This window comes from Neovison vison, chromosome 5 (genome assembly GCF_020171115.1).
Source record: "Neovison vison isolate M4711 chromosome 5, ASM_NN_V1, whole genome shotgun sequence".
NCBI classification, from domain to species: Eukaryota; Metazoa; Chordata; class Mammalia; order Carnivora; family Mustelidae; genus Neogale; species Neogale vison.
The window spans coordinates 106,915,822-106,942,838 of NC_058095.1; the positions used below are offsets into that span (position 1 = coordinate 106,915,822).

Here is a 27,017-nt window from a genome sequence, read left to right on the forward strand (position 1 = left end):
AATCAGAAACCTACCTTTCCCTGGTTGCTTAGGGACCATTTCAGCGAGACAGTAGCCTGACAATAACACTTGGATTTCTGCTTTGCTCTTGGATATCATCATTTCCAGGTCTAGATTGTCCTTAGTAGGGCAGGATGTTTTATTACCATGGGAAAGATATGCAGAGAGTGTGTAACTTGGAGATCTCTGCTCTTGACACTTAGGTGTGCTGAAGGAGGAAATGCACAAGACAGTGGTACTTCTAGAGAGGAAACAAAGAAGTTACCTCTGTCAGAGTCCCAAAAAGATAAAGTCATTAGAGAAAAATGGAGCCAGATTTTTTGCCAATTATAGTCTGCATGAGGAAAGCTCTTACATTTTTGTATGTAGTTTATACAAAAAATATACCTCTTTCCTCCGTGCTTTGTGAGAGTTGTGTGTGCACAATGCGTGTGTACACACACACACACAGCCCTCAGTGGTTCCCTGAGACTTGGTATTTGGTAAAATGATAGTAAAGACTGATAATGGTGAGCTTTCTTATGTCTTTTGCCTTTTGCTGGGTACCTGACATGGAAACTACTGAGATGAATCAGTGTGTTCAGATGGTCTAATTTTTGTATATCAAACTGACTTTTGACCATAAAGCTGATCTCTTATTAGTGTCAGGTCCTTTCTTGAATGATTCTATGTTTTTCTATCTGTTTCCTCATCTTTCCCTCTTTCCCTTCCCTTCATCAGTGGTTACTTTATAGAGAGAAGGAGGCAGTGTGAAAGAAATTAAGGTTGGAGAATAAGTTTTGCAAAGTCTGGGGAAGAAAGTACAGGGCTTACCATTCCTTCTTGGAGTTGATTCTTTGTGTGTGGCCATCTCGTATAGATGGAGTTGTTTATGCCTGGGGCCACAATGGATATAGCCAGCTTGGGAATGGGACGACCAACCAAGGCATTGCTCCCATCCAAGTCTGTACCAATCTCTTGATCAAGCAAGTGGTTGAAGTAGCTTGTGGTTCACATCATTCAATGGCTCTGGCAGCTGATGGAGAGGTAAGTACCCTGCTTTTATTCTTTATTTTTAAACTGTGGTAAAATACACATAATACAAAATTGCCGTCCTAGCCATTTTTAAGAATTGTGGAAGCCAGGCCTCAGGATGTGTGAGAGCCACTTCCCACAACCATTTTGTCATATGCCTGGACTATTGCCATGGTCTCTTTAACCACTTAAAATGGGTTAGGATGGCAAACTTCACATTTTTATAAAATATGTGTATGTATTTTTATATCCATGTGATCTGTTGAATGTCAGTTCAGTGACATTAAGTATATTCACATTGTTATGCATCCAGCATCATCATCCATCTGCAGAACTCTATCTTACAGAGCCGAAGCTGCACCTACCAGACTAGCTCTCCCTCTCCCTGCTGGCCCCGGGTGAACACCATTTTGTCTCCATGAGTCCGACTGCTCTGGGTAGCTCACTGGAGTGGAACCATGCCGTGTTCATCCTTTATGACTGCCTTATTTCACTGAGCATAATGTTGTCAGGGTTTGTCCGTTTTGGTGTATGTGTCAGAATTTCTCTCCTTTTTAAGGCTGAATAATACTCTGTATGTGTGTATGCCATAGTTTGTCCATTTATCTGCTGATGGATATTTAGGTTGTTAACACCTTTTGCTAACAACCTAAAAAGTAAATAATGACCCTATTTATATCTGGGATAGTGTAAACATAGTAGCCCTATGTGTACAACTAAAAACATGTGGGAACGCACTCTTTTTCTAATATAACCTATGGGATGAGGACCACCCTTTTGATAGCAGTAGACTAAGCCTTACGGCGGTTGAGTCTCCTGCTCTTTGCTAAGACTATAAATCAGATGTGTATGACAGTGGTCTGTCCTTTAGTTTTTGTTTTTTAACTACCCCATCCATTAAAGTCTGTTTTGTTTTTTGGCAAATGTAATGATGCCATAGAAAATAACTTTACCAACATTCCAATAGGTACTGTACCACTTTTTCACCCCCAGGTTCTTTGCTTACTTATCATAAAGTTTTCTGATCTTATTGATTCTACCTTCTAATCTTTTGTCTCATTTTGTTTCTCTTTATCTCTGTAACCTTAGGTCAGAACTTGCTGTCAGCCTGGGCTATTCCCATGGTCTCTTTTATTCTATAGCTTTTTAATTGGTCTACCTGTTAAGTATTACTACTTTTCTGCCCCCTGTGATTTTTTTTTTTTTAAGATTGATTTATTTATTTTAGAGCATGAGTGAGAGGGGCAGAGGGAGGAGAGAGAATATCAAGCAGACTCCAGACCAAGCAAGGAGTCCAATGTGGGGCTCAATCTCGGGACGCTGAGATCCTGACCCAAGCTGAAACCAAGGGTCAGATGCCCAAATGACTGCACCATCTAGGTGCCCATACTCCCTGTGACTTCTAAAGCACAGATCATTCTGTTCTCCCGTTTAAAATCCGTCAGTGATGTTAATAGTGATTTTATTATGTGGGGCAGGTTACGGGTGAGGGAACCAGAGAAACTGAGTGAGATCAAGGTTTCACGGCTGGGATGTGCTGGGACTAGGCCTAGCACCCGGGTCTTATGCCCCGAATCTGTAGTTTGCTGCTCTGATTTTGATTATTGGAACCCTAGTCCTCATTTTTAAATAAATGGCAGCTGCATTGCAAGGGTCTTGGGATACTTGAGAAGAAGTGCAAGAAGAATATTAAAATTAGAATTCCCTAATTTGTACAGCCTGGAATCCTGGTTTTCTTTAACTGTGAGCATATGCTACTTTGGATAATTGTGCTAAATATTTGCCTTATTATACCAGATGCTCCCGTGAACCCACTTTCGGGAAGTGTTGCCAGTTATTTCTTTTGTACCTGTGAAATGAACCTCTAGTGCATATTCTTTTAAGGCTCCAGCCATAGGTTTTGCTCTGGTTGCCTTGGGCAGCATCAGATGTGTGAGCGGAGGTAGGAAGTGCTGACCGAGGAAAGATTGTGGAAGCCAGACTTCAGGATGTGGGAGGACCATTGCCGGGGCAAGTGAAAGGGATAGGGGGGTCCCTAGAAATTCTAGTGTTAGAGGAAGTTCTTTCCCAGGCTGCTGGCATCCACCCTCCCCTTATTCTTCTTTCTGGTCACACTCTTAATTTGATAGGCTTAGTTGGTAATTAACGTGAAGTGATTTTGTTGTTGTTGTTTTGTTTTTCATCTTTGTTACTAGATTTTAACTAGCTTAGAGATTTATTTGGGTCTCTTTAGAAATCTGGTTTTCACCTAATGGAAAATCATAGGCCAAAGGTGCACAGGGTGCATTTGAGGAGGGGAGCTGCTTGGAGTTGACAGTGAATGAAAACTCAGAGAAGACAGTATCCAGAATAGCCTAACAACCTGGTGTCATTTCTGTAGGGACAGACACCTCTTTGGTACTTGTGAGCCTTACTGTGTTATGACCTGTAACTGTGATTGGTAATTATAATTGTGATGGCCATGAGTCATCAGGAAACGTTATGTAATACTCAGTTTTGGCAATTAGTGAGACAGGGAGAAGCATTGTAGGGCTTTAAAGCTTCCCGTGAAGGAAAAAAAAAGAGTATTTGTGTCCAAAGAATTAAGCAGACTTTTCCTCTCCCTCCTGCTTATGTGGTATATGCTTTATTTCTTACTGATGCCAGACAAATCACATATGGCTGTCATATGACAGAGGCAGTACGGTGTCATGGTTAGTAGCACAGCTACACTTCTTGGGTTCTCATTCCACGTTTACTGCTTACTGGGTAGAACCTCAAGTAAGCCACTTAACCTCTCGGTTTCCATTTCCATGTAGAAAATGTGGGTGATAATAGTATCTACCCGGGCCTAGGGTCACTATGCAGGATGACTATGAAAATTAAAGATGGTAGTGGTGCCCAGAAAGTATGTAGAGCCATGTAGCACATTGTAAATATTCATTAAGTGGATTTATTTTTATTTTATGATTATTAATGTGTGTTAGAGGTAGAATGTTCACCCTGTTACTAGTAATTCATTCTTTCCCCCTTGTTTTGTGTAGGTATTCGCTTGGGGCTATAACAACTGTGGCCAGGTGGGATCAGGATCTACAACAAATCAACCAACTCCTCGCAAAGTTACAAACTGTTTACATATTAAGAGGGTGGTTGGCATTGCTTGTGGTCAGACCTCATCCATGGCTGTTCTGGACAATGGTGAGGTGAGCTCTCTCTGCACTCCACCACCACCACTACCCCCCGTCCTCACCTCCTCTCTCGTGAAATAGCATTTTCTGCATGAGGAGCATGTATGCGATCATGGAAGGAAAAGTGCTTTGTTTTATAGTTTCGTGAGTAGTTAACTGGTTAATGATTAAGGAGTACCTAGAGAGTGTTTGTTCCTCAGTATGAATTTTTAATTCTAAGATTAATCTGCAAGTAAAGATACTCATATGTCTCAATTTTATTTTTTTGTTAGACCCCAGGTAGTTTGGTGTTCATAGGTATTTGTGATTTACTGTAGTGAAGAATTTGATGCTACCTCTTTTATCCAATGAAGAAATCAAGTGTGCCCTCTGTCAAGTTAACCGGTGATGTTTGTCAGCAGCGGCGGACTCCAGTGCGCCTGCATCTGGAGTTTGTTGGCAGGAGGAAGCTACTTACAGGAGCGGGATTTTTTGTGCCAGTTGTTGTTGGCTACTTTTAAAAACTCAACTTTTAGTGATCCTTTACCGTGGCTACCTTTGAGCTGATGGTTATTTCTGTACAATTATTCTGGTTGTAACTTCTACTTAAATAGGCCTGTTACCAATCTGTCAGTGTCTTAGTGGAGAAAAATTATGCAAAGATATGTCTTTGAGATTTTATTCATTTGAGAGAGTGAGAGAAAGAGCTTGTGAGAGCACAAGCAGGGGAGGGGCAGAGGCAAGGGCAAAGCAGCCTCCCTGCTGAGCAGGGAGCCAAGAGGTGGAGGGGTGGGGCAGGTGGGGGGTGGGGCTTAATCTTAACCAGGACCTGGAGATCATGACCTGAGGCACCCAGGCACCCCACAAAGATTGTCTTTGGCTACAGATGTGTGGGGTATGCATTGCAGTGCTAGAGTGCTTTGGAGTTTTCTGAATACTCATCTATGTTAACTTACTGTTTTAAATTATTTTTATTGAGGCATAATTGGCATACATTATGTTAGTTTTAGGTGTACAGTGTAATGATTCAATGTTTGTATATAATTAAAGATCACCACAGTAAGTCTAGTTAATATCTGTCACCATGCAGTTTTTTCCTTGTGATGAGAACTTCTAAGATGATTCTCTCAGCAGCTTTCAGATATGCAATACAGTATCACTACCTGTAGTCACCATGCTGTACATTACGTCCCGATGACTTACTTATTTTATAACTGGTAGTTTGTACTTTTTGGCCCCCCTTTACGCATTTTGCCTGTGCTCTTCTGCCCCCAGCTCTAGAAACCACCAATCTGTTCTCTGTATATATGCACTTGTTTTTTAAATTGAAGTATAGTCGGTGCACAATTTTACATTAGTTTCAGGTGTATAGCGTAGTGATTTGATGAGTCTCTTACTCATGCCATGTTCACCTGAAGTGTGAACTTATTTTTTGAATCAATCCTGATGTCATCTTGGATGTTTTCAGAATTTCTTAGGATAGTCATTGGACATCCTCCATCTCAGTATTCTTTACTTTTCCTTTATTTTTAAAAATAAATTTAATTAAAAAATATTATTATGTGGTTATTTTCACAAACAAAAGGAGATGAAATACATAAAGTAAAAAGTGAGTACCTTTTCTCCAGTCTTGTTAATAGTTTAATGACTATCCTTTTGGGTTTTTCCCTATAAACAATTCTGTATGGGTAAATATAACTGTCTTTTATAAAAATGGGATCATTATAGGTTATTGCTCTTCTCTGCTAGTCTGCAACTTTCCTGCCAACAAGACAGCTGTTTACCTGAATCTGTTATCAGACCATTTATAGCTGCTTTTCATTATAATGGTTACTTAGTTTTCCTATTGGATGACCCACACGGAGAAATCTAGTAATGGATATTGCAAATGTTTCTAAATTTTTGCTGTTATAAACACTGTAGCACTGACTTCCTGTGTTACTGTATATCTCTGTACACTTCTGTAAGTATTCTGTAGAATAAGTTCACAAGAATGAGATTTCTGAGTCAGAGGCTATGCCATTAAAGTTGTTGATAGCTAAAGCCAAATTTCTCTGCAGAAAGTTAAAACCTGTTGCACTTATGTTATGGAAAGTGCTTTTAACCATCTCCTGCTAGTATCTTAAATTCTCTGTCCTCCTTCCCCTTCTGTCACATTGCCCTGAAAAGCCCCATCCATCTGTTTGCTCTGCCTTGTCCTGGTGCCACCAGACATTTCAGGTTTCTCATTTGACCAGACCTATAGTCTGTTCCTGGTCAGTGTTTTGTCCTGTGTCCCACACTTGCCATTCTAAACCTTTACCGCTGCTGGCAAACCTGTCTCCAGCTCCGCTACTTTCAGCTGATGACTCCCCTCTCCAGAGAGCAAAGGGGTCACCACATTCTGTTATGTTGTCTTCTTAACCTCTTTCCTGTCTGTTCCTTCTCTCTGGGTCCCCCTGTCATTGCCTTAATTTAGACCCTCAGCAGGGCTCATCTGTGTGCTAATGAGAGACACATATCTCCTGAATGACTGTCCCTCCTCTAGTCTTAAATAGTCCAGTCCCCGTTATGTGGAGCCAGCACGATTTTTCCAAGATGTGTGAAATATTTCAGTGGAAGGCCCATAGATGCATTCTACTTTCCCTAGTATGTGTTTCGGTACTTCACCCCATGGCCTTTGCTTTTCGTTCTAGTCTTTAGCCCTGCCACTGTGCTGGACGTGTCCTGCTAGGCCTGCCTGCTCATGTTTAGAACCTGCTTCTAGAACATTCTGTGCCCTATCCCTGGAATACATTCACTTCCATTTATCTCTGCTCAAATCTGCTTTCTGAAAGTTGTTCCTAAGCTATCTTTCTGTAGCTAAGTCCTTTCTCTGCTCTGCTTTTGTAGTGACTTGATTGTATCTCTAGGATAGCGCTCCCCACCTGACTGCAAAAGTTTGCAATGGTCCATCTTTCCTGTTAAACTGTGACCAAAAACTTATTCCTGGTACCTTTTATCATGTCCTGATGTATAAGAAGTGCTTCATAATTATTAATGAGCATCAGCTTCCTCATGTGTAAAACAAGATTAAATGACTTGCCCCAAGGCTATCCAAACAGTAGGTTTGTCATGCCAAACTCTGCCATCCCCACCCCCAAAATATCTTCTGTTTGGAGATCCCTTGTGGGATCACATAGAGTGTGGGTGTTGGAAGGGGAAAAGTACCTGATTTGTTTAGGTGAACGGCATTTTTATACACTCCCTCTTACAGTTTTAAAAGCCTGTTCTCTCCTTTTCTTTCTCTAAGGTATATGGCTGGGGTTACAATGGCAATGGTCAGCTAGGCTTGGGAAACAATGGCAATCAGCTGACCCCTGTGCGAGTGGCGGCTTTGCACAGCGTGTGTGTGAACCAGGTATGTGTGCGGGGCTGCGCTGCTGCTCGCCTCCAGCTCCCCTGCCCTGACTTGTGTGCCTTCATCTTCCACATTTACACTTTCATCTTCTCTAAATTCCCATGTTGAGAAGGAACACCATGGTGGTGACACATCAGTCTTGACAAGTTAAAAAAAAAAAAAAAAAGGCGATTGGAAAACTCGAGGAGTCTCAGTCTTGGGCTTTTCTAACGCTTTTTTAATGTTCCAGAGAATGTCAGTCCATGACTGATGATGAATTGGCATTCTGCAGAAGCTGGCTGTGGTCTTTAAGTAGATGTTTCTCCTGCCTTTCCCGTTTTCCTGTTGATGGTAACCATTTAAATTTACTTGCAGATTGTCTGCGGCTATGCACACACTCTAGCACTAACAGATGAGGGCTTGCTCTATGCCTGGGGAGCTAACACGTATGGGCAGCTGGGAACTGGCAATAAAAATAACCTGCTAAGCCCGGCCCACATCATGGTGGAGAAAGAAAGGTAACTGGGCTGTACCATGTCTCAGGGTTCTGTGTGTGGTTTTGGACTTGGGGCTCTGTGTGCTGAGCTGTTTTTAGCTTTTGTAACTCTTCTGTTTCTTTACGTTGTCATTTTTTAAAAAAAAGATTTTATTTATTTATTTGACAAAGAGAGAGAGGTCACAAGTAGGCAAAGAAGCAGGCAGGGGGCGGGGGCAGACTCCCCGCCGAGCAGAGAGCCCCATGCAGGTCTCGATCCCAGGACCCTGAGATTATGACCTGAGCGGAAGGCAGAGGCTTAACCCACTGAGCCATCCAGGTTCCCTCTTTACATTGTCATTTTGAACAAGAGTTTGAGTAGCAGCCAGAGTGAACGTGCGGTTGATATGATTCTTACGTAGCTCTCTAAAATAACCTCCTGTGATTGATAGGCATTAGCGCATATTGGTGTAATTCTTACGGCCTTCCTGTGACCCATCTCGTAGGGGAGTGAAATAGGGTTTGTCACCATATAGAAACTCAGAGTGTAGTTCTAACTTTTCCTTTGAGCCAACTAAAACAACTGCTAAATAAATAAAATCTCTTAAAAGGACAATATCTTTAAATTTTTTTTCTAAATTATTTGACAGACAGAGATCACAAGTAGGCAGAGAGGCAGGCAGAGAGAGAGGAGGAAGCAGGTGCCCCACTGAGCAGAGAGCCCAATGTGGGGCTCGATCCCAGGACCCTGGGATCATGACCTGAGCTGAAGGCAGAGGCTTAACCCACTGAGCCACCCAGGCACCCCAAGGACAATATCTTTAAATATTGACTTGATTTAATGTATATCACTGGAATAATGCTTTGTTTATTCAGCCAAATTATGAGTCCTTACCCACTAAGTTTTAGAGGGTTGTCTTCTGATTGTAGGACCTTGTCTAAGAAGCATAATGAGAAATCTAAGTCTGGCTTGATGTCCATTTGGATTAGGATGTTCAGAGTCCATTACCCTGAGGCCAGTGCTTATTTAGGGGTTGAGAGAATAAGTTGTATCAAGGAAATGGTATTTTGAAGACACTTTTTTTTTTTGGCTACTGTCTAAGTCCCCCGGAAATGTCAGGATATTTTGCCTCTGTCCCCTTTCCTCATCTACTTTAGTTTCTAGTCCCTTTTTCTAAGTTGTCCTCAACAGTGATTGTTATTTATCCTAATTCAGAATGAGGTTAGGATGAGAAGTGGGGCAACAAGCAAGGGAAAAGCACAGTACTCTTGTTGTGACCTTTCAGTTGTGTTCTTATGACCTGATAACTAATATCCCTCAATCCTGGGCTGTTTTTTGTGGTGCTGTCAGCATGACCCCTTTATCTACCTTGTGTGGTGGGCTCTCGGCTTCTGTGATAAAGAAATGACATATATTTTTCTTAAAACTTTCCAGGGTCGTAGAGATTGCGGCCTGCCACTCTGCACACACGTCGGCGGCCAAGACCCAGGGCGGGCACGTGTACATGTGGGGCCAGTGCCGGGGCCAGTCGGTGATCCTGCCCCACCTCACCCACTTCTCCTGCACCGACGATGTGTTCGCCTGCTTTGCCACGCCTGCCGTCTCGTGGCGCCTCCTGTCCGTGGGTGAGAAAGCTCAAGGCTCCTTCCACCCGGGGAAGAGCCGTGCTAGCAGCTGACCACGCTATTTCTGTTTCTGTAGTTGCTGTTTGTGGGCTCTTTCAGGTCCTAGAATGTTTTATTCTCCAATAGCTGTAATTCCTTTCCTCAAAATAGATTTGCATAATAGAATTTATTTGTATGTTATAAAATATTATAGGGACTTACTGTTTTCTCCCATTCAGTGCTTTCATTTTAATTGAGGTGAGATTTACGACGATGAAGTTAACCATTTGAAAGTGTACAGTTCAGAGGCATTCAGTACAGCCACAGTGCTGTGCGACTGCCATTTATATCAAGTTCTGAAGTATTTTCATTTCCCTGAATGAAACGAAACCCCTGTGCCTGTTGTGCAGTCCCTCCCCATTCTCCCTTCCCCCATCCCTGGCAGTCACATCTTTGCTTTTACTTTCTAAGGATTTACCTATTCTGGATATTTCCTATAAAGGGACTCATACAATGTGTGACCTTTTGGGTCTAGCTTCTTTTACTTAATGTTTTTGAGGCTCCCCTGTGTTGTAGTACACATTAGTTCTTCATTTGTATGGCTGGATGAAATTTCATTGTACGTATAGACCAAACTTTGTTTTTCCGTGCATCTCTTGACGGATATTTGGATTGTTTCCACCTTCGGCTGTTGTGACTAGTGTACAAACCTTTGTCTGAGTAACCTTGTGTCATCAGGTGTGTCAGACAGCTAGCGTGGCTGTTTCATCATTAGGTGACCCGTCTTTATGGGCATGGGAGCAAGAGTATGTTTGGAAAGAGTTAAACTGCTACCCAATTGAAAGTGAAATAAGTTGAACATTTCCAGGTTCTTTAATTATAATACAATATAGATTTTTTTTTTTTTTAAAGAGAGAGAATGTGTGGAGAGTGGGAAGGGCAGAGGGAGAGGGAGAGCAAAAATCTCAAGCAGATTCCATACCCAGCATGGAGCCAACATGGGTTCAATCTCGTGATCCTGAGATCATAACCAGAGCCAACATCAAGAATCGGACACTTAACTGATCAAGCCACCCAGGTCCACCTGCCATATTTTTTTGCAGTGAATGTTGTGATTTGAAAAAATTAGTTTCCAAAATGGGACTGTTTGGCCATAATCACACATATGTGTACCATGTACAGCCAAACACTGTGTCCGTCTTCAGAATCCCATGTGCTCCTTAACCTGGACCTGTTTATAAAGGGCTTCTCCAGGTACTTGCCTCTCAGAATCCTAATCCTGAATAGACATCCTTTTCAGAACAAAAGTTGTAACATTTTTTAATGTTAAGTTTGGAAAAGGTACTTCTTTCCCATCTACCAAAAGTCAGTAAGGTTTTTTCCTCTCAGTTTACTGCCTTAGCTGAGTGTTAGAAAGAGAGCAGCGGGTTAAGAAACACCTCTGAAGAATATTTTTTTTCTGAAAGGCATTATTGTCCTTGTTGCTGGAAGCCAAGACGGGGAAAAGTGTTAGTTAGGTCTTAGGACTGATGCAGAAGTGGAGGCACCGATATGAAGCTACTTCATGAGTGGGTGAGGTAGCACTCTTGATGCCTGGATTCCGTGCCCGTCTTAGTCATTTCCTTTCTTTTATTTCCCAGGGATCCAGATTATAGGGTCAGGGAAAGCCTGATTTTTTTTTTTTTTTAAGATTTTTATTTATTTTACAGACAGAGATCACAACCAGGCAGAGAGGCAGGCAGAGAGAGAGGAGGAAGCAGACTCCCTGCTGAGCAGAGAGCCTGATGTGGGGCTCGATCCCAGGACCCTGAGATCATGACCTGAGCCTAAGGCAGTGGCTTAACCCACTGAGCCACCCAGGTGCCCGAAAGCCTGATTTTTGAGAGAGTGTCCACTTTCCTTCACAGCCAAGAGAGCTCTACATTGTGGGAGCCCAGGGTAGGGCTTAGACAAATGCCATTTCCTTGGGAGGTTCTGATAGTAAAGCTCATGGGTAAGCTTCTTTGTTAAGTTTCAGCCTCGGTTTTAGCAGATGTCCCTCCTCCAAGAGCAGCAGGCTGCTGCGAGAGCCCCGTTCTCATCCTAAGGGCAGGTGAAACCTGTCGCTTAAGTTCACAGCACCTGCATTCATTGCCAGTGATCTCTGGAACTCTTTTTGTTTTCCTATTAGCCTTCTACTTATCTTCCTTTGTCTGTGCATAGACTGCACAGGAAAGTGTTACCTAATTTGTACAAGTGCCTTTACTTTTTCTTCGTGAGGTCACAGTTAGACTTACAAATAATCATTCCAACAGTTCTTATCAGGCAGTGTGATCAGCTTTTTGTGAAACTGTTCCCTTTGAGTATACATGGTTACTAAGTCAGTTTACTCTGTTTTTAGATAGTAGGTAAGGATTATTGTTTGTACATTAATCTTTAGGATTAAGAGGGGATGTTGAGATTCCACAAACCTAGGAAGCAGGGTTTCTTTGTATAAGAACATGACTGCATGGCGTTACCACTTCCCTGCTAAAGTTCTTTCTTGGCACAACTTCAGTTGAATTTACTAGCTCCTTGAAACTACCCCAAAGCAGAGCAAAGATGTTCTTGGTGTTTCAGTCAGGGAAAATTGATAAATTCTTGTCTGTGAAGAGAACAACCAAAGTTTTAAGTATTTATATAATCGTAGACTGCCTTTAACTTTTTATTCTTTTAAAAAATACACATTTTAAAGATTTATTTAAGAGAAAGCAAGAGTGAGGAAAGCAGAGGAAGTGGGAGAGGCAGTCTGTTATGGGACTCAATCCCAGGACCCTGAGATCATGACCTGAGCCGAAAGCAGATGCTTAACTGACTGAGCCACACAGGCAGCCCCAAAATATACGTTTTAAAATGTCTGACTTGGGGCGCCTGGGTGGCTCAGTGGGTTAAAGCTTCTGCCTTCAGCCTGGGTCATGATCCCTGAGTCCTGGGATCGAGCCCCGCATCAGGCTCTCTGCTCTGTGGGGAGCCTGCTTCATCCTCTCTCTCTCTGCCTGCCTCTCTGCCTACTTGTGATCTCTGTCTGTCAAATAAATAAAATCTTAAAATAAATAAATAAATAAATAAATAAATAAATAAAATGTCTGACTCGGTATGTAAGACTGGTAATTGGCTTTTCCAACTACTATTTTTGGTAGTTTAAAGACTCAAAGTACTTATTTTGATACAGTGAAATTGATTTGTCAAATAAGGCATGAACTCTTGAAAAAAATCTGATGGAATTATTTATCATGCTAATGGTTATTTTTTTGAAGTCTTGCATATCTTTAGCACATTTCCTGAGCCTGTTGTATTAATAATGTGTTTGTTGCTTTCAGAACATGAAGACTTTTTAACAGTTGCCGAATCACTGAAGAAAGAATTTGATAGTCCAGAAACTGCTGATCTGAAGTTTCGAATTGATGGGAAATATATCCATGTCCATAAGGCTGTTTTGAAAATCAGGTATTAACTTAGAGACATTAATAACCTTTTGTTGTTGCAATCTCCATTTTTTTGTTAGCCCACAAAATGGGGACTGAATAGGAATAGCCTTGGCAGTAGAGAGAAATGGTACAACATAGTATTTTTGTGAATGGGATCCATGCATTACTGAAGAGTTTTGCATGTATATGTGAGTATGCACTCCTGCCTTTTTGAAAAGGCATGATGTGGGGCGCCTGGGTGGCTCAGTGGGTTAAAGCCTCTGCCTTTGGCTCAGGTCATGATCCCAGGGTCCTGGGATCGAACCTCGCATCAGGCTCTCTGCTTGGCAGGGAGCCTGCTTCCTCCTCTCTCTCTGCCTGCCTCTCTGTCTGCTTGTGGTCTCTGTCTGTCAAATAAATAAATAAGTTTTAAAGAAAAGAAAAGAAAATGCATGATGTGGTAATGTGAATATTTGTATTGTGTTGGTGTTCCCCCCCCCTTTTTTTTTGAAAGAGAAAGAGAGAGAGAGAGAGAATGCTCTGAGCCAGGGTGGGAAGAGGGGCGGAGGGAGAGGAAGAGACAATCCCAAACTGGCTCCACCCTGGTTGATATGGGGCTTGATCCCACGACCCTAAGCCAAAATTCAGAGTCTGATTAAGCTGTTCAGGCTCACTGTCTGTATTGTTTTTAAATGAAGATCTGGTGAATATTTATTTCCATTGATAAATTTACATGCTTAAAAAAATACAGAAGATTTTTAGTGAAAAGTGTGTTTATCTTCTTTTACACTTAAAGATTTCTTTGTCCTCAAGCAGAAAACTCACGGTCAGGAGTGGTGAACCTCTGACCTTGAGGGACATCTAATTCCCAATTACAGGAATGTCCTTTAGAGAGAGTGGATGATGACAGGATTGTCTTTATTAATAACGGTTGGGCCCTGAGGCTGCCATTACTGAAAAAGAGGCACATGAAGTGAGACTGTTGGGAGTTATAGTGGCCATTTATAAGTCCCTTTTGAAATTTAGTTGAAAACCTTTTTACAAAATAACACATTTTAAGGGAACCCAAAAGCCATATTTCAGTTATTTTTTTTTTAATTTTTTTAAAATTTTATTTATTTGACAGAGATAGAGAGGGAACACAGGCAGCGGGAGTGGGAGAGGGAGAAGCAGGCTTCCCGCTAAGCAGGGAGCCGAATGCGGGGCTCCATCCCAGGACCCCGGGATCATGACCTGAGCTGAAGGCAGACGCTTAATGACTGGGCCACTCAGGTGCCCCAGTTATTATTGAGAGAGTAAATATCTGAACCACAGTATTAACAGGTGAACCGGAAATATTCCTTTCCATGAACCTATGGTCAACCATCTGTTCCTTTCATTTAATTGTCACGTTTAATTTGTCATTCCTTGCCTAGACAACTGTTTCTCTTCTCAGATGAAGTAATGTCTTATGTAGGTGGAACCATTTTTAGTTGAGAATGGATTTTGAAAATATCTATGTTTGTTTACACCATATCTCATTTTAAAAGGATTTGAAAAGGTGACTTTTTAAAACTGAAGTAAATGACATACTTAAGAAAACCCAGTATTTAGAAATCAGTTCCTCATACAGGTGTTTTTTTCCATGCAAATACAACATAAAAAGCCCCACTGACGTTTTTTTGAAATCTGTGACTCTCCCAGTGAATGTATTTTGTGAGTAACAGGCTTGGGAAGATTGAAAGGGAGCAGGTCAAAGCAGAAGAACAAAATAGGACTAATGGCTATTTTGAAGATGTGTCAGAAAAGAAGAAAAATTATCATGTAAGGTAATGGGATAATAATCAGCCTAAAAGTAATCCAGTTAGCATTTAAAACCATTTTAAGGATATTCTGATTACATGAAAATTAAAAACCAAATAATTACTTGAATGATACTGATACATAGTCAAAGATTTGAACTATCATTTCTGAATTTCTTTTAATTTCATTGTTGAAAATGCATTTCTCCATAATACTTTTAAGAAAAACACGTGAGCAGAATGCTTGATCTGAATGAGGTCTGCCACATGGAGACAGTGGAACGCTGGAAGTGCTAGGTACTTACTTCTAGGCTCCATTTATAATTCGTAGTATTTGATAGTTCTCATCGAAAAATGAAAGAGGAAATATGCAGATGGTGAATGTGAAAGTCTTTGCTAGCTGCAAATCCGTGATGCTGGGGTGTGTGGGCCCAAGGATAGGAATAGTTCAGGAGACCTGTAATACTTACCTGACCGCAGCAACTTCATAGGTAATTTTCTGTGTTCTTTTTAGGTGTGAGCACTTCCGGTCCATGTTCCAGTCTTACTGGAATGAGGATATGAAGGAGGTGATAGAAATAGACCAGTTTTCCTACCCAGTGTACCGTGCCTTTCTCCAGTACCTCTACACAGACACAGTGGACCTGCCGCCGGAAGATGCTATAGGTACCAAAGCCTGCGGGACAGGCCAAGCCACGTGGCCACACAACTCTCTTGTGGTCTTACAGTGCTGAAGTTTAAGAAGTGTCAGGTTGACTGGTTTTTAGACAATATTTGAAGATAAATGTCTTTAAAAACAGTGTTGTATAGTAATGATGGTTAATAATTATGGATACATTTATTTATGACTGTGGACTTATTTTCACCTGTTATTACTGAAGTATACGTTGCTAATGCAAATAACATCTCATCTCAGAAGTAAAATGAGGGGGTAATTCTATTTATTCCCCTTCCTTTGTACTGTAGAAGAAGATGCATAAAGTGAGTGTAGGAGAGAGGTCTGTTTGGGGGTAGGGGAGGTAGGGAGTGAAAAAGAGGATTTATTTAATAAAATTTAGAGTGTTATTCACTAAGAAACTTCTGTTGATTTATCCACATAACTCTTTTCACCAAAATAAGTTATGTATGTTTATAAATTACGGGAAATTATGGTAAACTTAATTAAACCTTCCATACTTTTTGCTTTTAGGTCTTTTGGACTTGGCCACATCTTATTGTGAAAACCGACTGAGAAAGCTTTGTCAGCATATTATCAAACGTGGAATTACAGTGGAGAATGCCTTTTCACTGTTCTCTGCTGCAGTCAGATATGATGCAGAGGTAACATAAAATAAAAAACAGAAACCACCTCCTCCGGCTCCCCATGACCTGCCCCCTGCTTTTCTTGCATGAGACAAGGAAAAGGAGTAATTTCACTTCTATTTAGGGAATCCATGAACTGACCGATCCCTAAAAAATGAAAGCTGGCCTTCCTTGTTTATTCTGTGTTCATAGTTTCAAAAATGGCTGTTCTTCTTTCATTTTTAACTAAGAAAAGAAATTAACTGAAGTCCAAGCAACTCTACTGTGGGTCGAAATAGAAAGTGTCCTACCCAGTTGGACTGATGCCATATTGTAGTTTCGGGGGTTTCTCAAGGTCAGCATATATATATATTTTTCAAAACCCACTTTGCTATCTCTCTAACTCTACCCTGTTTTCAGCCAAAGATGCTGTATGATTCTATCTGTGTATGCTCTGAAATTCTATCTTTGTCTAATTATAACTCATTCATGTGTGAAGAACTCAGTCTGGGCTCTTTTTGTTTGTGTGTTTTGTTGTGAATGGTTGATTTTGCACTGGATTGAATTCTTAATCTAGGATTCATGGATCTCTAGAGAATCTATGAATGAACGGGGTTTGGGGAGTCTGAAATTTGCGTTTAGTGTGTTTTCTTGAAGTTAAGAACCAAAGTGTCATCAGATTGTAAGCTGTTCATAGGCAGAAACTGGTTCTTATTCACCTCTGTACCCTGTAGTGCCTGGCACATAGTAGGCACTGGGTAATAAATGTTTGTGGAACTGAATGAATATGGTACTACCTGAAGGGTGCATTAAGGATAATTAGTGAACTTAAGGCTGGTCTGGTTGGTTTTATAAATTTATAGAGAATAAAGGTAGAGAGCAGTAGGCTGAGAGTTTAAGATGTCCAGTTAAAGTATACACTTCAGTGACACAGTTAGCCCTGCTTAGGGTATTTTGTCATCATTTGACAAGGCAGAGAACCTGGTATCAGGATTTACCAAATACCCGCAGAGGTCTATAACCATGGCCTTGGCAGTGTGGTGGAAGACAGATTTCATCTTTATCACACTTAGGGGTCAGAATGCACCATTACGTCTTGTATTTTCAAAATGTGTCCTATTTTTATTTGAGATTTTGATTATAAATATTTAATAAGTTCAAATAGCTTACTTAGGTCTGTGGTCTGGCAACAGATGGTATGATGATCAAAGTAAATTATATCTAATAGGAAATGGAAGTATAGATTTTTTTCTACCTTTTCTGTGACACCATGAACTTCTTTATTGGAAGTGCTATTTCTTTGGGTTGCATTCTACCCAGTGATATAATTTTAAATTGGTTGATGCTTGTTCTGTCCACTTTTTAATTGACTTTAACATCTTCTCTGTGTCTCTCCCCTACTCCTTCACAGCTAATGAGTTCCCTATTGCTGGGATTAGGATAGTGCTAACTGAAGCCAGTTAGAACATCTGGGCAGAGGCAAACATCTCAGCTCTAGGTACTAGAAATTTCTTTCTCACTAAGCTAAAACCTACCCCCAAAAGTCACAGAAAAACACTTTGTGCCGCTTCTACCCATGCCAGCTGGAAATTTTTTTTTTTAAGATTTTTATCTATTTATTTGACAGACAGAGATCACAAGTAGGCAGAGAAGCAGGCAGAGAGAGAGGAGGAAGCAGGCTCCCCACCGAGCAGAGAGTCCGATGTGGGACTCGATCTCAGGACCCTGGGATATTGACCCGAGCTGAAGGCAGAGGCTCCAACTCACTGAGCCACCCAGGTGCCCCTGGAAATATTTTTTTATTAGTAGTTTTTGTTTTTCTCATACTAAGTATAGACACATGAAATACTGTCCTTTCCTTGAGCCTGAAAATATATGTGATTCCCTAGAGTCTGTCACAGTATGGGCATTTGGTTTGGCACTCAAGAGTGTATGTTGATTGGGCACCTAGGTGGCTCAGTCGGTTAAGCTGCCTTCAGCTCAGGTCACGATTCCATTGTCCTGGGATTGAGTCCTGCACTGGGCTCTTTGCTCAGTGAGAAGCCTGTTTCTCTCTCTGCCTGCCACTCTGCCTGCTTGTGCTCTCTCTTTCTCTCTGATTTAAAAAAAAAAAAGTATGTTGAATTAAATGAATGAACAAATATATTTGAAATACCTCACCACGAAGGTGTACTTTTTAGAAAACGAAAAAAAAAAAACCCCAACCCCACAAATATTACATATTCAATGTAGAAAAATTAGAAAATAGAAGACAAAAATGAGAATCACCTCTTTCTTTCTAGGCTTTTTTTTTTTAAAAGATTCTTATAGGAGTTCTGTAATTGACTAATACACTTTTATATTATATTTCCTTAATGGTGTAGAATGTAGTAAGTAAATAAAATGTTTCTTTATCTTTGTTTCTTTTTTTTTTTTTAAAGACTGTGTTTATTTATTTGACAGAGACAGAGTGAGAGAGGGAACACAAGCAGGGGGAGTGGGAGAGGGAAAAACAGGCTCCCCACTGAGCAGGGAGCCCGATGTGGAGCTGATCCCAGGATCTGGGATCATGACCTGAGCCAAAGGCAAACACTTAATGACTAAGCCACCCAGGAACCCCAAATGAAGTGTTTAGAATATAAAAATAAAATCCACTCACTTTGTTTATTAGTTGATGGGAAGCTTCTATATTAAGTCAGATTGGAAATTAACTGCCAGAAAATTGACTGACTTTCAGAAGCTCCACTTGAGACCAGGTGACTTTTCTTTCATTCTGTCGTTCAGATGCTAGGAAGATGGAGTCTACGGGCTTCTCCCATTTTTTTCTCTTTTCTGTAAGTTCCTGCAGTTCCTCTGTACCCCATTTGACAAGATAATGTCCAAGCAAATATACACGCATAAAAGCATCAAAAATGTATTTACTCAGTAGTTAGGAAGCTTTTTTTAAAGTAAGCTGCTTGTTGTGGAGCTGTCACATTGTGAGTGCATTGTCAAACTCTCTCCAAGTTTTAGCTGAGGAAGGACTTGGCACAGGAGCACTTCCATATTCCTTTAGTACAAACCCAAATGAACATTGCCATCAAGGGAGAATATGTGAATGAAACACTGTATCAAGATAGTTCTATAGCTCATCACACGAATTTTGAAATGTTTCTATTTATACGGTCTTCAGGAGATTTTTGTTTTCTGTTTATATTTGAACATTAGGAGAAATAGTTAGGAACAAGAGTACAGCACTTTCCAGAAAATCCTACTTGGTGAGCAACTTACATCCTAAGATTTTGCTATTGTTGGGAAGTCATAAAAATAAGGCCAGGAATCTAATTCCAAAATTGGTTTGGGATATTGGTATTGAAAAGTTTTGTGCTAAAGGCTGATGGTCAGCATTTTTTTCTTTCTGAAATTAAAAATTTTCCATCATCAGTAGACTATAAAATATTTTTTTGGTTAGTGAGACAAAGTACCTTTCTATATTTTGTTGTATGTAGTAAGACATTTAAGTACATTCTAAAAAACCAAACCAAAGACCCCTTTAATCTGGAATATTTTGTACCTGATATATATTATAAAATACTGAACTTACAGTTTTAGAGTTTTGTTACTACTTTAACAACAAGTTTGGACAGAAGTAGGTGTGGTTCACAGTCTTGCCATCTGGAATGTGTCTCAAGGTTGGCTTGTGACCCATACACAACCTGTCTAACCCTGGCCAAGTGGCCTTCAATAAAATTCTTAGCATTCAGTTATTTTAGCTTTGGGGAATTTAGGACTGGTGAAGTTCATTTAGGCTGCAGTAGCATTTTTAAAAATGGGGATATTATGACCATCAACTGTCTGTGTTTTACTTTGTTACAAAGAAAATCTGTGGGAAGGAAAAACAAATTATTTTCAGAATATAAAAGTTATTGGAATAATTTTTAAAATTTGGAATGAATTTATAAATTATTTCAGAATAACAATATATTTTGAGCATTCTTGCTGATTACAACAAATCTAGTATTTTATCTGATTTGCCTTAGAACCACTTTATAATAATTTCACCATAAAATGTCATAAGTAAGGGATTTAGTTTCTAAAATACCAAGAATATCGTTTTAGAGTCCCTGATTTTGCACCCTTTCCCACTTCTGTATTCCATGGGCCTTAAGATGCTCCAATCTGTTACGAACTTTTTTTTTTTAAAGATTTTATTTATTTATTTGACAGACACCGCAAAAGGGAACACAACCAGGGGGAACGGGAGAGGAAGAAGCAGGCTTCCTGCTGCTGAGCAGGGAGCCTGATGTGGGGTCCTATCTCAGGACCCTGGGATCATGGCCTGAGCCACCCAGGTGCACCCCTGTTATGAACTTTTTTCATCTACTGGTCAGGTGATGCCTTCTTGTTCTTGGAAGTGTTTTATATAAAGCCCGGCACTCTTGTTACAGTTACCTTATTAGTTGGGTAGGAGTTGAATTCTCTTTTTTGGGTATTGAAGATGTGATCATTTGCAGAATGAGCAAACAGATTATGTAGCTTCTTCAAATATTTAAGAATTTAATCAGGAAAATATCTTATTTACACCTCAAAGACAAGCTGACTCAGAGCATTGACTGCTGAGTGAATTGCGTTGCTATGTCTCTCTGCTTCATGCAAATGAACTTGCAAATAGTTTCTCTTTCCAAGTGCATTCAGTGCTTCCTTTTCCATAGAACTGCTTTAAGCAGGATTCAGCTGTAAATGGCAATTACTTACTTCAATAACCCAGATTTAGATAATTTTCAGGGTTCTCTGGTTCAACTTTCAGTGTTTGAAACTGCAGAACATTTTTTGAATACTAAGTTATCGAACCAATTCAAACTAGTTGGAGGGGAAGGGAAGGCAGTTTGATAGAGCTAGTTTCACAAATGTATGCAGTGATTTGAAGTTAGAGGCACCCTTTGTATACTGTACTACATAAAAGTTCTTAAAGTTTATACCCAAGATCATCTCTGTATAATTAGTAAACTGGGTAAACTCATTTTTTCATGTGTACTCAAAAGAGCTTGAATTCCAAATTTGTGGACACGGAACTGATAAGGTTTTACAATGCCAGAATTTAGTGCAGTCTTCTTTGAATTCTTCAAATTCTTCTTTGAATTTGAAATTATGTGATTAAAAGTTAGTATTCAAAGATCCTCATCTGATACATTGCATGGTTTGAAGAACTTTCTGAGCTTATGACTTGTTATTTCTTCCTAAATTATATGTAGAAACACTAGTGTTCTATTTTTTTTTTTTTTTCATCAGAGTGAGCACAGGCAGACAGAGTGGCAGGCAGAGACAGAGGGAGAAGCAGGCTCCCTGCTCAGCAGGGAGCCTGATGTGGGACTCCATCCCAGGATGCTGGGATCATGACCTGAGCAGAAGGCAGCCGCTTAACCAACTGAGCCACTCAGGCGTCCCGACTAGTGTTCTATTTTTGATAAATAAGATTAAAATGACTTTTATCTCCTTGTGGAATATAATTTAGTCCCTAAATCTGTTTCTTAATCATTGGGTTGTAATACCAGGAGTAGGGCTTTCTCTTTAATAGTAATGTGAGAGGGAATGTTTTATATAGTTTAACATTTTAGTTTATTATAATACACAGAACATTTACCTGTACTTCAGCCCACAGGGACTCTCTTATTATAAAGCGCTTATGAAAAGATTGTGCTGATATTTTAAATGCATTGTGAATTATCTAGAAAACAAAACTCTGGCAGCAGCTGACTAATACACATAGAGGTGGTTTATCTCTTACTGGTGATATGACTGACGGGAACCTCATTCAGGGACCCTTCAAAGAAGGAAGCATTTGTTTGTAGGGCGCTGCACTGAGCGAGTAGAAAGGGATGTGATTCTGTGTTTGTGTGTGCCCTTCCCCACCCTGCCTGAAATTCTCATTTGACACTACCTGGAAACTTGAAACCAAGACACTGCAGTTTAAATGTTGAGTTCCTGGTTTTATAGAACCCTGAGTATTGACCTTCAGTGTAGATTGCAGAGTTAAAAAAAAAAAAAAATCAAGGTATTTGTGATAAGTGCTTTCGGTGTGATTTGCTGTATTTAGACTTTGTATACATTCCAGTGCCTAACTGATTTAGTAAATATATGTTCTAGTGTTTAAAGGAACAAACATAGTAGCCATTTTGCTGCGGATGAAAGACTGTATTATCATTGGCGCAAATAGGTTTTTAAGTTGTTCCGGTTTGCCACTTGTATTACTTTCCTTCTGAGTGTCGGTAGCTGGTTACTTCATTTGTCTGACTGAAAACTCCAGTCTGTGAATATTCTTCTCTGAATTGACCATCTGAGAAATTAGTTTTCCGGGAACTGTAGTGTATTATTCCTTATGGCTTTAAGAATGACGGCATTTTATCTAGGAGAGCATAAAAGTGGACTTAAGGTCTTTGGAATTTTTTTCTTTTTTAATGTGTCTCTTGAAGTCATCTTTTTATCACTTTTTTGTTTCTTAAAATCTTCTTTAAGCTACATCTTAATTCTTTTTTTCAGACTTCTTGACTGTGATAAAAAATATGATGGACTGAAGTTGCTTTCAGCTTTGTTTTTAATTATTATTGAAAAATAATAGGCCAGCATTATTGTACTAGTTTTAGATGTATGCTTTCAACGGCTCAGGATGAAGTTTGCGTGGGACGAGACTGTGTGGTAGTCTTGCAGAAGCTGTTGCCCATAGGCTGTGTGCATGGTGTGTGTTTTGAAGAGTCAGACTTGAGGTAGTGGAATTACTGCTTTCACTATGTTTTGGCTAAATAGTGTGTGCTTTTCTGAGACCTACCTATGGTCACTTGTTTGCTTAGTTTGAGGTTTCTGGCCTCAGATATCTTTTCTAGGGGAGGGTGAAAGATTTGGGATGAGGGTTTGGATAGAAGTAATCGATCAAAGTTAATAAAAAAAGGCCTCTTCTTGTTTTTATTTTTGTTGTGTGTGTCCAGGATTTAGAAGAATTCTGCTTTAAGTTTTGCATCAATCATTTGACAGAAGTTACACAGACGGCAGCCTTTTGGCAAATGGATGGCCCTCTGCTAAAGGAATTCATTGCTAAAGCCAGTAAATGTGGAGCCTTTAAGAACTGAAGCCCAAGGCTGCTGGGTTTTGTGAGTGCCCGGGGGTATGGGCGATGGTGCGTCCTTTGTGCTCTGCAGGTGATGTAATTTTGCAGGTAAAAAACCCATCAGGTGTTTTTTGTTTTTTGTTTTTTTTCCCATTTCTGAGACACAGATCTCTGTGTAGGAATATATGAAGGATGTACAGCTTTCCTGAACCTGTTTTAAACAACTCTTGTTTCCAGATATGTAGATTTTAAATGTGATCTTAATTTGGCTGGAATTATTTTGAAAGGGGTGAAAGTTCAGCTGGTTGTTTTTTTGTTTTGTTTCTGATTAGAGGAACTTATGAACTTGGAAAGGGAAAATCTGTGGTAATTCTTCTGTTTCACATATTGACAACCCTTTGACACCAGGAATTGGGACAGTCTGTGAATTGTGGGATAGTCATAGAGGCCCCACCGTGAATTAAAGATGCTGACTTTGGGGCTCGTTGAAATGCTGCATTAGTTGCTATTTCAGTAGCCATACTGTGAAGGCATAGTTAAGATAGTTTGAGGCTTTTGTATTTGCACTACTGAGGACCTTTTTAAATTTCATGGTGTTTCAAAATAGTAATCTGTTTAATATGAGTTATACCTATTGAGATGCTGATCATGTAAAGATAAACTTCTAGGCCAAGACTTCTCTAAAGACTTAAGCACAGAAAGAGTAGTAATTTAGGACTACCTGTGAAAACTTGATCATGAAAGAAATTCTGTTTGGACGAAGGTCAATATTTTATAAATTAGAATCTCCACTACTGTCCAACAGTGTTTTGTTTTATTAAGACAGAGTCCGAGAACTGAAGTTAAAATTGCTCTCCCCATCATTTCCCCCTGTAAATGCTCATCATAAGAGGAAAGTAATGGCATGCTCGTATACTCTGGCCTTCCTAAATCATGGCAGCTAGATCATCAGATCTGCTACATCAGACTCAGAAGTGGTTCTTAAAACCACCTTTCTGGCAGGACTTCTTGGAATTTGTTTGAGCTCTTTTATCCAGGCCAAGTGTCACAAAATTCGCTTATTTGTAATCTCAGTGGCTTTCATTTTAGACTTCTTCAGCTTTTAATTGTGTTAGGTATAATATTTAGCACAATTTAACTTCAAAAAAGGATCAAAATTATGGTTTTCCTGAAAAGATCCTACTCAAAAGGGTCTTTCAGTTTGGTTTTGTGTTTGGTTTTGTTTTGGTCTGCTTATGAAACGTGATTTTGGGAGGAAGAGTGTTCAGCTCTGGGTTTTATCATGTATGTCCGTTGAGCTTGCTGTGAAACAAAGCTTCTTTCTACTCTCTGGCCCATGGACTCATTTCCATTTGCGGGCGCACCCTAGTGAATTCTTTCCTGCTTGGAAGTTCCCTCATCTGAACTTGGAGCCTAAATACATTTTCAGAGCCGGATTAACAGGAGGGGGAAGATGTGCTGCAGCTGCTATTTTTAGCAATGTTTCGATGTGGGGGTGGGGGTTGGGTGGGAGTGAGGGCTCAAACATAGTTCACTGATAAGTGAGATAATGACAAGCCTTTTCTTGACCATGTCGCAGGTGATTGAAGTCCAATCAATTATTAGATTAGAATTAGTTCTGCAACATGATAGAATTTTTCTCACTAGGTTGAAAAATGCACATTAATTTGATTATTAGCTATGATGGGTAGTGTTTGTAACAATCACTGTTCTGTAGGCTTATGATCTGGACAAACAAGAACTTCAGTATGTTTACGCTCTTACTTGAAAAAAAATTTTAAAAAAAGCACAAATTAAAGTAGTAGATAAATTTCCGTAGAGTGATCACTCATTCAACAAGTATTTACTGAAGTTCCTTATATAGGTGAAGAACCACTTCTCATAGATTACTGAGTAATTTGTATGAGTATGTATGTAGTGAAGAAAATGGGAATAAGTCCTTTGAAATGTACTTGAGTATCTTTTTTTTTTTAATACACTCTTATTTTTCTACTTGGTTTTATTGTTAATTGTAGCAGGAAATGAAAACTGTTCTTTGAATTGTTTTCTTCATCTGATGTAATAATGAAAGCCAAAGTATTCATATTTCTTAAGATAGCCCTAAATGTAATCTTGAAATTCTTACTGGAACAATGTTTGATACTCTAGTATATAGGCTGTATTTATGTAATGTTTAGAATGACATGTTAATAAATAATCTGTTAAGACACATGTGTAGGGTTGTTTTTCCCCCTCAAAAATCAGTAACGTGCAGCCTTAAAAAGGAAGGAAATTCTCCCATGGTGCAGCCCAGACTAACCTTGAGGACATTATGCTGAGTGAAGTATGCCGGTCACGGAAGGACAGATGCTGAATGGCCCAGCTATGGGAGGTAATGAAAACAGTGGCCAGATTCTCTGAGACAGAAAGCAGAGCACTAGTTGCCAGTTTGGAGGTAGGAGCGAGGACTTGAAGAGTCAATGTTTAATGGATACAGAGTTTCAGTTTTGCAAGATGTAAAGAGTTCTGGAGGTAGATGTAGTGATGACCACTCAGCAGGGTGAATGTGCTCATGCTGCTGAGCTGTGCACTTGAACTTGGTTAGCATGGTCAATTTCATGTTACCTGTTTTTTGCCACTAATCAGTACGGTGATTCTTAGGGGTGTTAAGCTAAAAATAGGTACGACAATGAATATGTCACCGGTTTCTCAATTGTGTCCCCTCCCCCAGAGAAACCCTATAGTTTTATTCCCACTGAAAGATAATACAATTGAACTGTCATAGCAGAAAAATATATCTGAATCTTGTACTTATAAACGAAGAGAAGGACATACATAGTCCCTGTTCTCAAGGAACATACACGTTATTAGAGAGGAGAGATAAGTTTAGGAATTAACACAAAAACATATCTATAAGCAACTTTTCATAATAGGTAGTGAGAGAAAATGGGTTAATATGAAAAGTAGATGCTCCAAAGGTAATGTTTGTGCAGGGTGGGGAAAGATAAAATGTCCTTCTTGCTCATTCCAAAATAGTAGGCAAGTGGCACAAGCAAAAGCTTGGAGGTGGGGGCTTATGAGCCTTCCAGAATTTATCCTAGGCTAGTTGTTTAAAATGGAGAACATAATCCAGGGCCCATTAGAAGGAAACGTGGGCAAGGAGGGTGTGTGTGTGTCTCTCTACATTTATTTCCTATGGTACCAGAAACTGTGTCCTGTTTTTCACTTATATTCTTTTTCAGTGCCCATAAGGCAGGCAGGTAGATTGATTAATGTGATGGAAGTTTCTCAGTAGGAAGTGCCATAGCAAGTACAAACCTGGGTCTGTTTCGATAGTTTGACAAATATTTGCATACTTGATGACCGTCAAACACAAATTGCTCCATTGTGCCAGGTTACCTACCATAGTAGAATGACAGATTAAAGTTGAAGGTAAAGTGAGGGACAGAGGTTTTCTTTTAAGTGACGTTAAAACTCAGGTAAGTTTTGCTCTAAGATGTACCTTCAGGGGAGGAAGTCCAAGTTAGACCAGGAGAATATTCAGTGCATCTGGAATGGATTCTTGGCGTCTGGTTTTACTTCTAGAATTCTCTTTTTGTGGTAAAACATACATAAATTTACCATTTTAACCATTTTTAAATGTATGATTCAGTGTTTTTTTTTTTTAAACTGAAGTATAATTGACGTTAATCAGGTTTTCAACAAGTAATTTGACAGTTACGTGCATTATGAAATGCTCACCGTGATAAATGTAGTTTTCATCTATTATCACACAGTAATTACAATACTATTGACTATATTCCCTCTGCTGTACTCATGATCCCCGTAACTTATTCTATAACTGGAAATTTATACCTCTTAATCCTCAACACCTGTTTTGCTTGTCTCCCACCCCC

At 39.8% G+C, this 27,017-nt stretch overlaps 1 protein-coding gene across 5 annotated transcripts in view; it reads left to right on the plus strand.

The window, feature by feature from the left end:
* The window catches only part of RCBTB1 (RCC1 and BTB domain containing protein 1), a 52,089-nt gene extending 26,740 nt beyond the window's left edge, over positions 1-25,349 (plus strand). For 3 of the 5 annotated variants that reach the window (XM_044249687.1, XM_044249686.1, XM_044249688.1), the window contains exons 5-13: positions 860-1,026; positions 4,038-4,196; positions 7,432-7,539; positions 7,894-8,036; positions 9,429-9,619; positions 12,937-13,063; positions 15,319-15,470; positions 15,994-16,124; positions 23,024-25,349. In XM_044249687.1, coding sequence (XP_044105622.1) covers positions 860-1,026; positions 4,038-4,196; positions 7,432-7,539; positions 7,894-8,036; positions 9,429-9,619; positions 12,937-13,063; positions 15,319-15,470; positions 15,994-16,124; positions 23,024-23,164 — 1,319 coding nt within the window. In that variant the 3' untranslated portion in view covers positions 23,165-25,349. The other 2 variants (XM_044249691.1, XM_044249689.1) reach the window with 2 other exon arrangements.
* The last annotated feature ends 1,668 nt before the right edge of the window (positions 25,350-27,017 follow it).